The 16401-nt window shown below is 35.8% G+C and overlaps 1 protein-coding gene across 4 annotated transcripts in view; it reads left to right on the top strand.

Moving 5' to 3' along the window:
• LOC149140049 (U1 snRNP-associated protein usp106-like) overlaps positions 1 to 16401 on the top strand; it is a 58274-nt gene that overhangs the window by 7879 nt on the left and 33994 nt on the right. For all 4 annotated transcript variants that reach the window (XR_016264691.1, XR_016264690.1, XM_089449150.1 and 1 more), the window contains exons 2-4: positions 1963 to 2015; positions 3619 to 3787; positions 3915 to 3978. Coding sequence is in view for 2 of the 4 variants with exons in the window: in XM_089449150.1 (XP_089305276.1) it covers positions 1963 to 2015; positions 3619 to 3787; positions 3915 to 3978 (286 nt within the window). In the remaining 2 variants the exon portion in view is untranslated. The remainder of the gene's footprint in view (positions 1 to 1962; positions 2016 to 3618; positions 3788 to 3914; positions 3979 to 16401) is intronic.

The following is a 16401-nucleotide window of genomic DNA, read 5'->3' as shown; positions in this document are numbered from 1 at the left end:
GAAATGCATTTACACACTAAGAAATGGATGGTCTATGTCTTCCATCTATTCTGGAGATGTTTCTGACGCAGAAAAGTTCAGATATGAAATAATAATAGTAACTGATCTGCACTTCTGTGTGATCATAGAAATCCAGAGTATAATTGAGGCTGCAGTCCTGCATGAATTTGTAAATAGAAGAAGAAATCCAGACCCAATAAAGATTATAATGTAAACCATATTGAGCTTATGAAAATTTGAAGCAACCACTGATATATCTTGTTAAAACCACTGTGGAAGGATCAGACATGGCAAGGGTCCAAACTTGTTGCCTAGGAAAGAAACCTCGGAAAAAACCCTCAAGCAATAAAAAATGAGGCAGGAAATCTTATGTAGAAAATTTTCCTGTTAAGTGTCTTAACTGCAACAGATGCTGATTTTTCGAATCTGCCTGCAAAAAGATGAGCGCTTTTTTGGTCCAATCAATAGTTTTGGCAGAAGTCGCAGATTAATCAGCCAGTTCCTCAACAATGGTTAAATTGAAGGAAAAGTAAATACTATTTTTTTTCTAAGCTTGTTTTCATCCTGCTAGTTCTCTACATCATTTGTCCCATATCTTTATTAAAGTAATTTCAACTTTAGTTATAAATTGCAATATGTAGTAAGTTAAATAAGTGCTTTTGGCTTGGCTTAATTGTTGAATGTGGTTGTGTACTTAATCCAAATTTGTAGCTCCATGGACCCCAATTTGTTGCATCGATCCCATTTAAATATTGATCTAATTTAGTTTTTTTTTGTAAAATTGTACTGTGCAAAAACCATGGCCTGTTGGTATTTTGCGATTTTTTTTAAAGCCATCTTGCACATCCACCCATTTTGTAGCTTCCTGAGCCTTAATTTCTTTCTTTTCATGTCTTTAATGCTAAAATGGCATCAACTGTATTTGTATGTATATGCAATAAATTCTTGGATCTAGTGTGTTTGTATGTATATGCAATAAATTCTTGGATGTAGTGTAGCGAAACGCTGAAATACAAAATTGGTTTGAAATGGTAAAATGATTAGAAAACTCTTTCAAGTATTAAGATGTATGAAATGGCTGTTGCACTGAGAGGCGCATTCTACAGCCCAGTATGATGGTAATGTGTAAGTATGTCACGTGTCCAATAAATAAATATTAAATAATAAAAATAATTTTGGCTTTAATGTTGACTTAAACAAAAATTTAAATAACGATACAAATAAACAAGTAAAAATTGATTAATACAACAATTAAATGAGTTTGTTATACTCTTGGGTTTAATAGTTCCTTTACCATATAAGCTGAATTTGAATGGATCATAAATTTACCTTCAAATTTTTTTACCACATTAAAATTCCAAATTAGTTCAAATTTTACACATCTTTACTTTTACTAAAGCCAATACCATTTCTTAAATCAAAGAAAAAAGTTAATTTAACATTAAGTATCGAAAATCCTGCTCCAAAATCTTTTAATATTTCTTTTAATTAAATATTTGTAAAAGAAATATTTAAAAGAAAAAATCATATACTATGGATTTATTGAAATATTTAAAGACAAATATTTCCACGTCAAAGTTGTAATATTTGAAAATATTAATTTGATCCCTTTCAGTTTTCAGCGCGTGATAGATCTGAAGTTAGATGGATCTAGGCTGGTGTGTACAACTTGACATTTTAAGTGCTTTAATGCCAAATTTGCTGATGTAATTACTAATGACTCATGATGTAAAGCATTTTAGTTGTTGGGCATTACATTCTTCTTGAGACTGGTTCAGAATCTAGATTGAGTACATTCATGTTGATTTATATGTTTTTCGTAAATGGGGCTACAAAAGAGTAGCTGTCAGGTAAATTGAATGACTATGAAGTAGCTGCAATTATTTCTTTAAAAATGAAGAACTTCTTTTATATCCAATGACATTTTATTATATTTAAAATGGTTTTTCTTTCCATGTGCAGAAAATGGATTTAGGTGCTTGCCCAAAAGTACACTCATTGCAGCTACGAAAAGAGTATCCTTCTATTGTGATAACAAAATTTATGGTTTTTTGTATTGTTTGTCAATATGCTGCCATGTTCTCTTCCATTATTAGGGCATCCAGTGTGTACAATGCTTAGAAAAAATATTCAAATCTTAATATTTTTAATAAATCACATAGGACGATGTGCTTAAAAGTCTTTCATGTTAATGAAGGTTCTTGATTCAAGTGCAAGGATTGATATACTGTGCAAGAGTATTTTGTGTCATCGACTTGTGTTATTATTAATGTTGGTGCAATCTCTTTTTGTATTGTCATCTGCATTGGTAAGGGTGTTTCATTCGTACTGCTTACTTTGAAGTTTTTGGGATGGGTTATATGCTTCTGTTCTATGTGTATGCGTTTGGGTTATATGCTTCTGTTCTATGTGTATGTGTTTGGGCTATATGCTTCTGTTCTATGTGTATGTGTTCGATTTAAATCTCTTCTTATCTTGTGCCAATCCTGGCACAGATTTTAATTTGATACTCTATCCTCGAAACAACACTGAAGATAAAATAGTGGCGGTTCCTGCAACACTGATTGGTCCTTAACCAAAATATCAAACCATGGTCTTTGGACAAGGCACCCACAACCATAGGAGGGGTTTTGACTCTTTGATAAGGTACCTGCTATCATTAGATTGTCATCATTTTGATAGTTTGCATTACAGACTTGCTATGGCATACGATTGTTGAGGGAGGAATTGAACTTGAAAATTGAAACTTCTTGCATATGGATATGGATTCCTAACCGAAAGATGAAACGAGGTTTTGTGATCACCTGGAACTTTTCAACCTTGATTAGATTTGAATTGAAACATACATAACTGCTAGTAAATGTCACTGTAACTATAAAATAATAAGAGCCTTTTAATCATAGGATTTGCTCTGTTTTGGTTATGTATATGAAAATTATTTCTTTCTTTGTACTTATGGAAATTTGAATGATTTGCGAATTTCTGTATGATGATTATTGATATTTTTTTTCATTAGTTGTACATGCATTAAAAACACCCCAAAATGTGTTTTTATCACAAAACCTGAGAAATATCTCCCAATCTTGATACAAGCTGTGTTAGTTTCTGGAACATTGTACATGTTCAGGTTCACCATTGGTTTCAAATTGTCATTCATTGTTATCGGGAAATCTTGTTGTAATCAAAATAATAATAATAATAATCATAATGATAAACATAAAGACCTAAGTCAATTCATATAAGTATAATGTCAGAAGGCCCATTGCATAATCATAAACCTCTTCAGTCATTTATCAACTATATTATCATATATGGATTTAAATTCATTGTCCTTCGTATGTTGGATGTTTTGTAAATGAACCATTATTCAGATGAAAGAGTTTGTTCATTCTGGATATAGCCTGAAATTGTGTTTTCTTGTCTAACTAGTTCTTGACACTAGTATAACTGGAGCAATGGTCCAGTTGATTTTGCCTTTATTGTGTGTTTGAATGCTATTTTATCTGTTCCTTAGAGAGAGCTTTGTGACTTGGATCTAAGAAAACAAACACAAGAACATATGATTGGCATTATCTATGATTGGCATTGTGTCTAGTTATTTCCTTAATGATCAAAAAGATATGAAGAATCAAAAGCAAAAGGAAAAGACAACTATGACAGGGAGTTGGAGGATGTAATTGAGAAACTCATTATTGAGTGTGATAGGAAAATTACAAGAGCATTGAAACGCCTTGAAGAAGATGATGCTAAGGCTGCAATCGCAATTGCTGTATCTGATGTTACAAAGGTAGAAGAGATTTACTTTGGATGTAGGCAATTTTTTTTCTATTTTTATTAGCAACTGGATGATACAGGTGATCCAAAGAAGGGGTGAGAGATGATTGATGTTGCTTCCTGATTATGAATATCTGCAGTCACCAGAAGTGGATGAATACTCCAAGCAAATAAAGGAGAAGCTGAAAGAAGCAGATCTTCTGGGTAAGCAGAAGCATGTGTTTTTGCTGGAAATAGGGAGGGTATTAATTTTGGCAATTTTATTTGGCATTATATACTCTTTTTAACTTGTTTTAGTCTTTTATACTAGTAAATATTAACTTACATGTTGTGTTATGGTTGCACACTAGCCTTCATTCATCCCAGTGCTGACTTGGTGAGACTTGGCTAGTGTCTGAAAAGAGTGACCGCACTGGTACTAGTCATAGTTGTGTTAGGCTTCAAAGGTTCTCTCTGAAGAAAGCATAGTCGTGTTAGGCTTCAAAGGTTCTGTCTGAAGAAAATATTTCATGTTGCATCTTAAGTTATGTTTCCTTCATCAAGGTAGCAAAATTAAATGTACAAATAAAGCAGTTGTATATACTTATCTGTGAACTAGTGCCCCTTGTAAGAGTTTAAATTGTCAGTCTGTAACTTGGTCATTGGTTTCTTCCCTCAGGAGAGAACATGTGCTTGTTTTTGGGTCTGTAACATGTGCATGCACATTGTCAACCTGTCAATGCCACAAGTTCAATGCCCATGTTATGACCTTGATGGGGGTATATATGGTTAAATGTATTTGTTACTATTTTTGGGCCAATTTATATTGGAAGAGGCATGGGAATCTCAAGCTGCAGTGTGTGCATGTCAGTGCTTCTGTTTAATCCTGAAACTCAACTATAAATAGGTACATCCGGTATGGAGTTGCATGTGGAGCAGTAACTGAATAAAGCTTAAAATTACATGTCAACTCAAGTTGGCATTACTTTTTGATTGGAAGCTTTGAGTTAGGTGATTGAAAGCAAGTGAAAAGAGGAAAGGGAGGAGATTATGTTGGGAAAAAGTTTAGGATAGTTTGAATAACTGTTGTGAATAAATATGAGTTTCAAGTAAAGGGTTGGAATAAACTTCAGTGTTAAAAACTGGAACTGATGATAATTTTTTTTTTCTCAGGAGATAGAGATGACATTGATTGTAGAGAATGGATAAATATTGCAAAGGAAAATTTTAATTTTCTTTGCCGTGTAATTTCTTATTTTGAAAGTGAAACTATGGAGTGATGGATAGTCTCTATCAAAAAATCTGAGTCTGTAAATAGGGAGAATTTGAATAAGTTCTCTCAAGCAAAATGGATAATGGAAATGGTACCATAGGATATGATGAAAATAAAAGATGATTTCAAGGAAGCAAAAAATAGAACTTTCAAAATTGCAAAAGGAAGATGAAGAAGTAAACGAATAGTTTACTAAGAAGGGTGATGAGCTTTCCTCGTTGCACTCACTTAATCAAACACTGATTAAGAAGATTCAGAACTTAGAGCAAGAAAATATGAACAAAGGAAAGAAGGATAAGCATGTTGCATTAATTGAAGGAAGATTTGAAAAATAAAGCTAAAGAAATCTAAATGTTACGTAATCCAAAATGCAAGAAAGAATTGAAGGGGGACAAAACAAGTTGATTGATGACATCAACCTTTATATTCAGAAAAAGAATGAATAGAAGATCCAAGAAGGTCACTAGACAATACTTGGAGTTGTGAACCAATTGGAGGATGTATAGGTCAAATATGATTGCATTATCTCAAAGGCAAGGGTAAATAAAGGTCAAGCACATAGGCTAGAAAATTCTTTGCATTGGAAAAGAAGATTAATGACATGGGTTTGGAGGATGAAGGAAGACCATCAAGGGTGGAACTATACTGAACAATTTTCATAGTTTGGGGCATCAAGGAATCATTGTTCCACAAGATATTGTCAAACACCAACAACTACAAGTTGAAAATGTTACAATTTACACCAATGCATGGAATAAAAGGAAATGAAGCTTTGTACCATCAAATAATCAAGGTTTGGCATTGAATTAACTGAACAATGATGGATAATCATTAGTGGTAGCAAGAGATTAGAAATTTAAGGGAATCCTATCAGCTAGTTTTATTGCATGTAAAGCACTTTATTACAAAGTCTTGATTACAAAGTTTTAAGGACAAACATTTTTTAGGGTGGGGGGAGGGGTACTATGTTATGACTCTAATGGAGTTATATATATGCCATATGGGTTAAATGTAGATGTAGTAGTGGGTTGACATGTGCAATGATTGAGAATACATATCCATAGAGGTTAGTGTAGTCATTATTGTATGTGTGGATCTATGATCCAGATATATGTTTGGAACTTGGGTTATATGGTTATTACTTTGGGCATTGTGTTCCACACCTATTTTGGTGTACGTTGTGTGTATGCCAGGGTCTACTGTGCTGTTCTAAATTTTTAAGTATTGGGTTCATAATACCCTACCTCTGTGTGTCTCCACAACCACCTTTAGATACCAGTGAAGCCTGTGAGAATGAAGCCTTTTCCAAGGGTGTGAACTTTGTATTATCCACTGCCTGTATGCGTCTCCACTACCACCTTTAGATACTGGGTTAAGCCTGTGAGAATGACGCCTTCTCCAAGGGTGTGAAACTTTGTATTATCCACTGCCAGGCCCAAGCTGATTAGTTATTTTTTGTGAGTTGTATCTCCAGTAGGCGTCTCCCACTTTTGAGCTTTACAGTGTTTTAGTCAGGACTAAGAATAACTTCCTCTCAAGCTTTTGGCCATGCCTATGGCATTTAAGTGAACTTGTATTGAAGATATTGATTTGGTAGATCCTATGTTGTATAGGGAGTTGATTGTGTCCTTGATGTACTTGGTGAATACTATGTCAGATATTTCTTATGCAGTGAATATTTTGAGTCAGTTTATTGTGCAGTGTCACCAGCCTCGCTGGAAAGTTGATTATCATGTGCATGAGGTGTACTGGAGATGGAGAATTTCTGCTGTAGTATGGGTTTGTGGATCAGGAATGATTTCCTAGTTCAGTAGGAAGAAGGTGCTCTCCTGTGATTCAGGAAACAGCCCTCAATCTGTTGTCCCACTTCCGGGAACTCCATGAAACACTGAAACTCAGCTGAAACGTTGCTAAATGATGCTATGTTTCTGTACAGTGTTTCAAGAGTTGGAAACATTGTACAGTACAATGAATGACGTATCAGCAGTGTTTCGGCCAGATTCCGCCACATTCCAGCATAAATCTGTGGGCGATTTTGCCAAGGGAAAGTTTGAAATGCTGAGAGAGAAGTTGGGGTTATTAAGAACACCTTCCTGGCAAAGAGGGATTGTTAAGTCACCGTGTTGCTTGGTAGCATATCATCTTCAGAATTGGCAAACAGCAGCAGCTGTTGGTTAGAGATGGCCACTTTTGAGGGTAATCTTTGTGATGGTGATTTACTCTTGGATCCTCTCTCCTATGCTTGATTTGTTGGAGATGAGGTAGGGTGTATATCTTGAGCATCTTCTCTTTTTACATTGTTGAGCACACTTCCCTAGGTGGTACATTAATGCCTGGAAGTTACTCTTGCTGATTTGGGGTGCACCTTAGTAGGATCATTTATTGCTGAGCTGGTGAGTGCATATACTTAGGTGTTGCATTCCATGATGGGATTTAGTTACCCATGAAGGGCATGCCCCTTGAGGCCATCAATGGCCAGTCTCTAACCCCATTCTCCCATAGACTATAAAAGGAAGGAGGGTGCGCTAGTCTGTCAGCCAGCAAAAGTAGTGAGTCAAGCTGCTGTAATGCTTTACTTCTGAGCTTTGTTACCGGATCCAAGGGTCTAGATGCTTGATACATGAATCTGCATTTTGGAGACAGATACACATATGGATCCACCCAGATTCGCAAAGGATCCGCCACATAAACAGATCCTTCAAACCTGGAAATGGATCCCATGCTGCTGAAATGGATCCTGTGCAGGCTTGTGGGCAGTTATAAAAAAGTGCTAGGCTCACGAGTATAGTGGCAGTCCTCTTTGAAACCCTAAAAACCAAACATTCTATTTAGATTTTTAGTTAGATTACTTATTAGTAGTCTGTAGGCTGTATACTTGTATAAGTAGGTTATTAATTACCTATAGGCTGTATAGCACATGATAATGCTAGCAGGAAAGGTCTAACCTAAGTTATCAGGAAATGGAAACGGATCCAGATTTGGGTGTGGGTATGCATCCACCATATTTTTGAAAAGCCAGGATCTGGATATTGTGGGGAAACACCATGTATAAAAAAATACAATAATATTCATTCTAATTTTAAAAAACATATTGAAAGTTAAAATTCAAAACCATTAATGAATCAAAACATTAGAACTGAAATCTTTATTTAGTTATAAATCTGAAGACAGAGATCATGATGCATCATGCTTTATACAAAATGGCTAATTGTAAATACAAAATTAAGTATCCTATCAATGATCACTCTATTGATATGATGATGGAGAGCGGTTTAACTACATTTCCAAAAATGAGTCTACATGCTCATCATTTGAATATTTCAACTCTACATTATGATCAACCTGTTATCTTCCTTGAAATTAGCCTCATTCTAAAACTTCCCGCATAGTTAGAATGGTAAATGAATATTATACACTATTTGAGATAGTCTATGTATCATATTGTTCCAAGAGGACTCTCCATTTACATATTGTTCCAAGAGGACTCCTCATTTAGAGTTGGATGGGATTGATCTATTTAAAGTTTAAACTATTAATGACACAACCATCTTTTGTACACTATATGTTTATCTATGTATTGTCTTTAAAGCTTTCCTGTTAGCATTATCAAGAACTAAAAATTAAAATTTTGATGTGTCAGGACTCAGGCCTTTCCTACTAGCATTATCATGTGCTGTATGTACAGCCTATAGGTAATTAATAACTTATATGACTATACAGCCTACAGATTACTAATATACAAATTACTAGTAAATAATCTAACTAAAATTCTAAATAGAGTATTTGCTTTTTACAGTTTCAACTTTCAACCAGTTGGCAAATATACTTTAAAAAAATAAAGAAATAAACCAAAAACTCTAATGTTACTTGCTTGGGTTCTGGTGTGTGAGGGCTAGTTGGCACAGGATCCATTTCGGTAGCTTTGACGGATTTGTATACATGGTGGATCCTACATGGATCTAGGTGGATCTGTATTCGTATCTGAAACACGGATATGAAGATCCAGTAACACAACGTCTAACACATCAAAGTTTTAATTTTCAGTTTTTGATAATGCTAATAGGAAAGCTTTGAGACAATAAATCGATAATAATGTATAGCAATGTTACCAGACTCGGAATGGGCAATAAATCGGCGAGGCAAAAGAGCGAAGAGTTTTAATCTGATCGGGAAAAATCGGCAAAATATCAGGAAAATATCAGTGAATTCAATAAATAAAAATATACACATATATTGAATTAAAAAAATCATTTTTCATTGATATTCAGTAAGGCCATGTCCAAACAATGCATAATATCAATAGATGTCCAAAATATCATGAATGAATAAGTATCTCATATGTTAGGAGTCCAAACATGATCCAAAGTACTAAGACCTGATTGCTGAGTCCTAACCAGTGACTACATAGAACTAGAAGCATCTGCTTCTAAAAGTTTACGAAATACTGCATACTGATTAGAAAAAATCAGTAACTAAGAGTCTAAGACTCTTACAAGTGAGAACTAGTGTTGAAATTTGGTATCGGAGGACAGGTGGTTCCTTAAGGCTTTGATCTTTGGCCTAGGGAAAAGTGTCCAAAAGAATTTAATTTTTCTCCTAAAGTGACTTTATAATTTTTATAAAGTAAAATCTAATTTAAAAGTGACTTTAAGTGATAAAGTTACTAAAGTCTAATTTTAAAGTGACTTTTATAAAGTCAATGAAAAATTAGAAAGGAAAAGTGACTTTGCATATAAATGACTAAGTGGGTCTTTATTAAAGTGGGGTGAATTAAAAAATAGAAAGTGAGATTTAAATGTGCATTCTCAGCCCTAGATCTCAATCTATTTCAGCCATTGGATTTAGGGATCACCCAAAAGTCACTTAGGGTTGGATTAAGGGAGGAAAAGGAGGAAAAGATCATTTATTCTTTCATGAGCAGATTGAGAGAGAGAGAGCAAGAGAGCAAGGGAGATTTCTGGACAGGAAGGAGGAGGCAGCAGCTTGGCACACATACCAAGGCAGCAGTTAAGCAAATCCATACAGCTGAATGAACAAATAGTGAAGGGGAGATTTTTACACAAAAATCGAGGTAGCTGATTTTCTGCACAAAAATCAAGGTCTGTACAGCCTGTTCGTACTGTCCGTACAGCCCGTACGGCTGTCCGTACAACATTGTGTTGCTATTTGGAAATTTCCAGTGGGCTACAAGGCTCAGAAATCGAGATAAGTTGTAAATTTGCTTGTTGATTTTTGCTGAATATTTCTCACTGTAAAAGGCCTTTTCCAGAAATAAAGAAGAGCTCTCAAACTTGTTTTCCCCAAGAGTTGTAGGGGGTTTTTCTAGGGTCACATTAAACAAAAATCAATGTGTCTAAATGTTTTAAATGGCTGTTTGTACTTGCTGATTTTTATTTCTGCATTTTCCAGCATTCTATAAAATTTCCAGAATTTGTGTTTTCAGCAAAAAAAATAAATTATTTTTTCAGTTGTTGAATGTATGGATATGGGAAAGGGCATTTAACTACATGGGAGAAATAAGGTGAAACTGAAACCGGGGTGGGAAAACAGAAATGTTTACAACTAGAAGCGAGTCCTCTCGCTCCTTTCCTTGCTTGACTCTCAAAGTTCTCCATGTCATGTAGGCTTAAAAGAGGAGCCTCCTCTAATTGGACCCAATCTGTTGCATTTGTAGTTTGCAAATCTATCTCTTCAAGGTCTATTGGTGAATGATCCAAACCTGTCATTATCATGAGACATTGAAATGTGATTTAAAGTTTGACTTTGAACTTAAAGTTTAAACTTTGAAGTGCAAATCAGATTATGAAACCTTCAAATTCAAGCTTTCACCTAGTATTTGCTTGTTGCGAAGTCGTAGATTGTAATGGACAAATACAAGGTCATTTAAGTGCTTTTGTGTCAATCGGTTGCGCTGCTTAGATTGTATTTCTCAAACATGCTCCAGTTGCGTTCACAACCTGAAGCACTGCATGCTTGGTTTAAGATTCGAATGGTGAATCTCTTCAAATCTAGTGTATCACTACCAAAGTTTTGCCACCAAAGACCTAGCAAGTGGCAAGGGTTCATGAGTAGACGTACTAAATACTAAATAGTAAAAACTGAAAAAAACAACAAAATTTAATAAAACATTTAACATACAAAATAAAGTTTAAACAAATTTAATGAATTGATGAAGCCTTCAAGCCTCAAAGGGTACCTGGCAACATCTTAGACCTTTCACTGGTATAGGCAAATAATTTAGCCGACGCCCTATAATCCTGTAGTTGGGAAAAGACACGACTTTGAAATTCTGGATTAGGGAAGCACCTTTCCATGCATGTCATAAGTCCTCTTCCAACCTCCCCATCCTCATTAATTTGCTCTTATCATAAAAACACTGTGGGTTTAAGAAGTACCCAACAACATGTAAGGGGGAATGCAATTGCCTATCCCAACGTGCATCAATAATGTCCCAAAGAGGCATATACTTTGCCTCCTCATCCCCATATCTTCTTTTGATGTAGCGGGTTTGTCACCATCAACCATCCTGAAAGTTCAAGCTTTCAAATTTAAAGAAATATGAAACATTGAAAATAAAAAGAAGCTTGAAATGAAATTTTAAAAATGAAACTCTAACAAGGGGCTCTGTCACAACAATAATCTCTTCAACATCTTTCCAGAAACCGTCATTAAACACAAGTGCAACAATTTCAATGCCTTCAAGGGTCTTGGAATGTTTAGATGCCATCCACTCAGGTCCCAAGAACATCCTCTTCAGATTTATCTTTTGCTCAACCACAGATTTCAAAGATATGAAATTTGTTGCAAATCTAGTCACTGCAGGGCGAACAATTTCTTTACCTTCAGTGTATTTTCTCATGGTGTTTAGGACAATAGTGTGGTTGTATAGGTATTTGGTTATGGATTTTTCCTTCTCCACAACTTAAAGTATCCAATGAAGCTTACCAATGTCTTCAAGCATTAAATCTATGCAATGGGTAGCACAAGAGGTCCAAAAAATAGTGGGGTGCCTAATCACAAAAAGTATACCAACAACCATATAATTAGCTGCATTGTCGGTGACATTTGTACAACATGTTCTTCTCCCACTTCTTAAACAACTTCCTCCATCATTTCACAAATAAGTTGGGTAGTCTTAACCTTGTTTGAGGAATCCACTGATTTGAGAAACATTGTGCCTGCTGGACAAGATACAAGGAAATTTATTGAAGTTCTATTTCTCTGATCTGTCCATCCATTACTCATGATGGTGCACCCTGTTTCTACCCATGATGAATGAAACTCAGATAGCAGAAGATGACATCTTCAACACCTTCTAACGACAAATCTGTCCTAAGCTAAGTCACCTGACACAGGGATTTGGGACACGTAGGATTTGAGATTCGTGGTGTCGGATTCGGACACGCTGACCCCCCGGAACAGGGCACGTTATATATTATTTTATATATATATATATAATTAGATATTATCATATTTCTTACACAAATCTTAATTAATGATACAAATTTATTGATTTCAAACATAGATCTTCATCTATAGCTATTAGCATGCATAGTACATACAAAATTCAAATAAATGTCAGTGGTACTGGTCACATAAATGATAAATCTATTAAAAATTTAAATCATGATTCATAATTCATAACTGAAAGACAACTTACAACTACAAGATAGTAAGATAAACACAGTAGTTTTCTCATTAAGTCATCCAATCAAAATGTGTTACATAGGTAGTGTTGGTGTAATGCCAATGGCAAATAGAAATAGAAAATATAAAACTACAGGTATACAAGCCTCAAGGCATCAATTAGCATCATAATCAACATCATTGTCCCCATCATCATGGTCCCCACTGCTCTCCTCTGCATCCTCCTCCTCCCCTGTATCCATAGTCGCCTTTGTTGCTGGTGTGGAGGTTGACCCCTCTAAGTCATCAAATCTAACAGGCTCTAGCACTGGATAATTGAAATCCATGTTGGCCAATGCCAACTCAACACTGGTGTCCAGACCCATATCATCAGGAACAGTGTTACTTGGGAGCGGGAGCAAAGGCGAGGAGCGGGAGCGAAAACGGGAGCGGGAGTGACATTTTCAGAAGCTCCTGGTTTGGTGCTCTTGATTAAATACGAGTTCCGTACCCTAATACATGACAAAATTCAATGGAAACATTGCAATCCCCCAATCCCCCAATCCTGAAAACTGATAAGTCTGCTGGATTTTGAATGAAATCTAAAATTCTACTTTCTCCATATGAAATCCAATGAGGTCGGAACCACTCTCAAACATCCTAAGTCATTTCATGGTAATGTTAAAAATTTAAGTAAAAGGATGCAAATGAAGATCAAGGAGAATGTCACTTTTACTTTAAGAATTTAACATTACCATGAATAGCATATCAATACTAGGGCCTAGACTTGATCATGAAGCTGCCAAAACGCTTGCCAAATGAAAATATGTGTGGCTGTAATGACCAAATGCGGCCTTTTCATACCTGCGCAGGTCACTTTTTGAGCCTAGTGAGTTTTGGAAAACAGGACACGATTCCCAAAATCGTGACGCGACATCAGATTCGACATGTCGGAAAAGGACACGACGTGTCATATGATTTAGACACGAATCTAGATCGAATCGTGTCGGATTCGCTGGATTCGGGATTCGTAGGGGGTTTAGGACGAATCCGGTGACTTAGGTCCTAAGGCTCTCTTGTGAAGGGGCTTTGAACCCTGGACCTGCAACAACAACTGCATCAATCATAGCTTGCCAATAAGGACTTCTGGCATAGTGGAAAGGTACGTCAGAATAGTACCAAAAGTTAGCAATGGCCTTCCTTGCCTGACTATGGATATTTTTTTTCCAACCAGTGGCACCCAAGGTAGGTTGGGAACCGGGTTTTGTGCGGGGAGCAAAAAAGGGGTTTATGTTTCCACCTTTAGTGTTGAATGCAGGGGGGTTCATTTGGCCTTGAGTTTGACTTGGACTTGGAGGCATGTGTGGGAAACTTGGGAACGACATTGAGGATTCAATAGAGGGAGATGACAAGGGGGTAGTGGAAGAAAAACTGTTAGCTCCAGGAGTTCCTATTTCTTTTTTTTTTTGCTTTGCTTTCTTGGCATTATGCTGACTTAACATATCAATGGCCAAGGTTGCTTGGTGTTTGACATTTCCGTCAATGCTTTTTGCGGAGACCTATATCATGGCCGGGTATCTGTGCAAGGTGGTACTTGAATCTATAAATGCCTCCACTATATTTCGCTTTGCAAAATTTACAAAGGAGCTTGGGGTCTCCAGGAATCTTGTCACAATAAGCCCAACCAACAAAGTCCTTCTCCCTTGACATTGTTGTTGTTTTGGACTTGTCTTTAAATTGTGGCTTCTGTTTAGATTTGGAGTCCTGCCAACTGCCTTCTGCTTAATTTGGCTCCTGTAAATACTAAACAGTAAAAGACAATAAAAGATTAAAATTAAAAATGCCATATATGTTTGAACTTTGACCTTAGGAATCATGCTAAATAACTGGAGACAGCATGTAGATTAGGGCAGGCTGGGAAGCATATAGTTATATCTAGATTATTTCTTTTCAAAACTTAAAATATAGATATAACTATATAACTTTGACTGACCAAAAAATAAAAATTCACCACTGCCCAGGATTCCCACGGGAGAAAGTAAACTTGCACTTTGTGGATGCGACCATAGAGTGTTTTTGTAAGAGGCCCAACATCATAAAAAAAAGCTTGGATATGAGTGTGCTTGCAAACGTATTATATTTGAACTATTATGTTGGCTATGAAATGCGCCTCTTTCATAAGCTATATATAAATAATTAACATGAGTCTTAACTCTTAATAATCCCTTCACTCTTGAGTCTTAACGCATGTGTATATATTTAAGCACACCTGTGTATATATATAGCTCTTAATATATATAAGCTCATCTGTTTATAATAATATCTTCACTCTGGAGCATTCAGCAGTACGAGCACAAATTAACATGAGCAGCGGAAACAAACAGGTTCCGTACCCGTTGCCCATCTCAGTGTCTCTGCAAAGTCTGTGGAAAACCGGAACTGAAACTGAAATCTGCTCCGTTAGAATGCAGCGTCCCTGCAAACTTGCGAAGCGGCTTAACCGAAACCGAAATCGTGGAAAACCAAAACTGGAATCTGCTTAACGTTTTCAAATGCCATGTCTCTGCGAAGCGGCTTAACCTTTTAGAATGTGGTGGCAGTGAACCCTAAATGGAAATCGTAAATCGATAATCGCCAAAAAAACGGGAAACTCGCCGCAATCACAGACTCACGAGTCAAACTCGCATTGACCACAAGTCAAATTTGGTCAATGCAAGTTTGACTTGCAGAGTTTTGACTCGAGACTTTTGGATGCCAAGCAGATTCAAACTCGCGTGTAATCATGATCACTCAACGATTCCTATTACATTGATGTATAGTGTACAAAGGATGCATATGCCATTAATAATTTAATTAGATAAATCTCAACAAACTCCAGGTGAAGAGTCCCCTTATAACAATATGATACATAGACTATAGCATGTTCTCAAACAGTGTACAATATTCATTTACCATTGTAACTAGATGGGAATTTTTAGATTAAGGCAAATTTTAGGGAAGATGACAGGTTGATCATGATGCAGAGTTGAAATATTTGAATGATGAGCATATAGACTCATTTTGGGACATGTAGTTAGACCTAATCTATATCATCATATCAATAGATTGATCATTGATGAGACACTGAAGTTTGTATTTACAATATTCCTTTTCTATAAAGCATGATGCATCATGATTTCAGTCTTCAAATTTATACATTATCAAATGATTTCAGTTCTAATGTTGTGATTCATGAATGGATTTGGTTTTTGATGTTGAATATGTTTTTAAAATTAAAAAAATATTACTGTATTTTTGTACCTGGCATCTCAAATTTATTAATTATCAAATGAATTCAGTTCTAATGTTGTGATTCATGAATGGTTTTGATTTTTGATGTTGAATATGTTTGTAAAATTAAAAAAATATTGTTGTATTTTTGTACATGGCGTTTCCCCACTCTATCCAGATCCAGGCATTTCGAAAATCTGGTGGATGTGTATCCAGATCAGAATCTGGTTTTGTATCTGTTTCCATTTCCTGGTAACTTAGCTTCTGAGTAATAGAAAGTTTATGTGACTGCTATTGGAGCCTGTCATTGCTGTCTGGAATATTTCAGATAATTGTGTGAAGTAGATCAGGCCTTACCTAGCTGCTGTACCCTGCTGTTCCATTTTATGCATTGCAGATTTTATGTGGTGTAGACACTGTCTATCTGTTCTTTTGAACTTTCTGACAGAATGCTGTGTTTGCACTTCTGAAATTACTGT

The sequence above is a fragment of the Pinus tabuliformis genome, chromosome X (genome assembly GCF_031772625.1).
Source record: "Pinus tabuliformis cultivar Carrire ecotype Pingquan chromosome X, CPIR1, whole genome shotgun sequence".
Taxonomy (NCBI): domain Eukaryota; kingdom Viridiplantae; phylum Streptophyta; class Pinopsida; order Pinales; family Pinaceae; genus Pinus; species Pinus tabuliformis.
The sequence above is the reverse complement of the archived record's forward strand: the minus strand, read 5'-3'. Positions and strand labels throughout refer to the sequence as shown.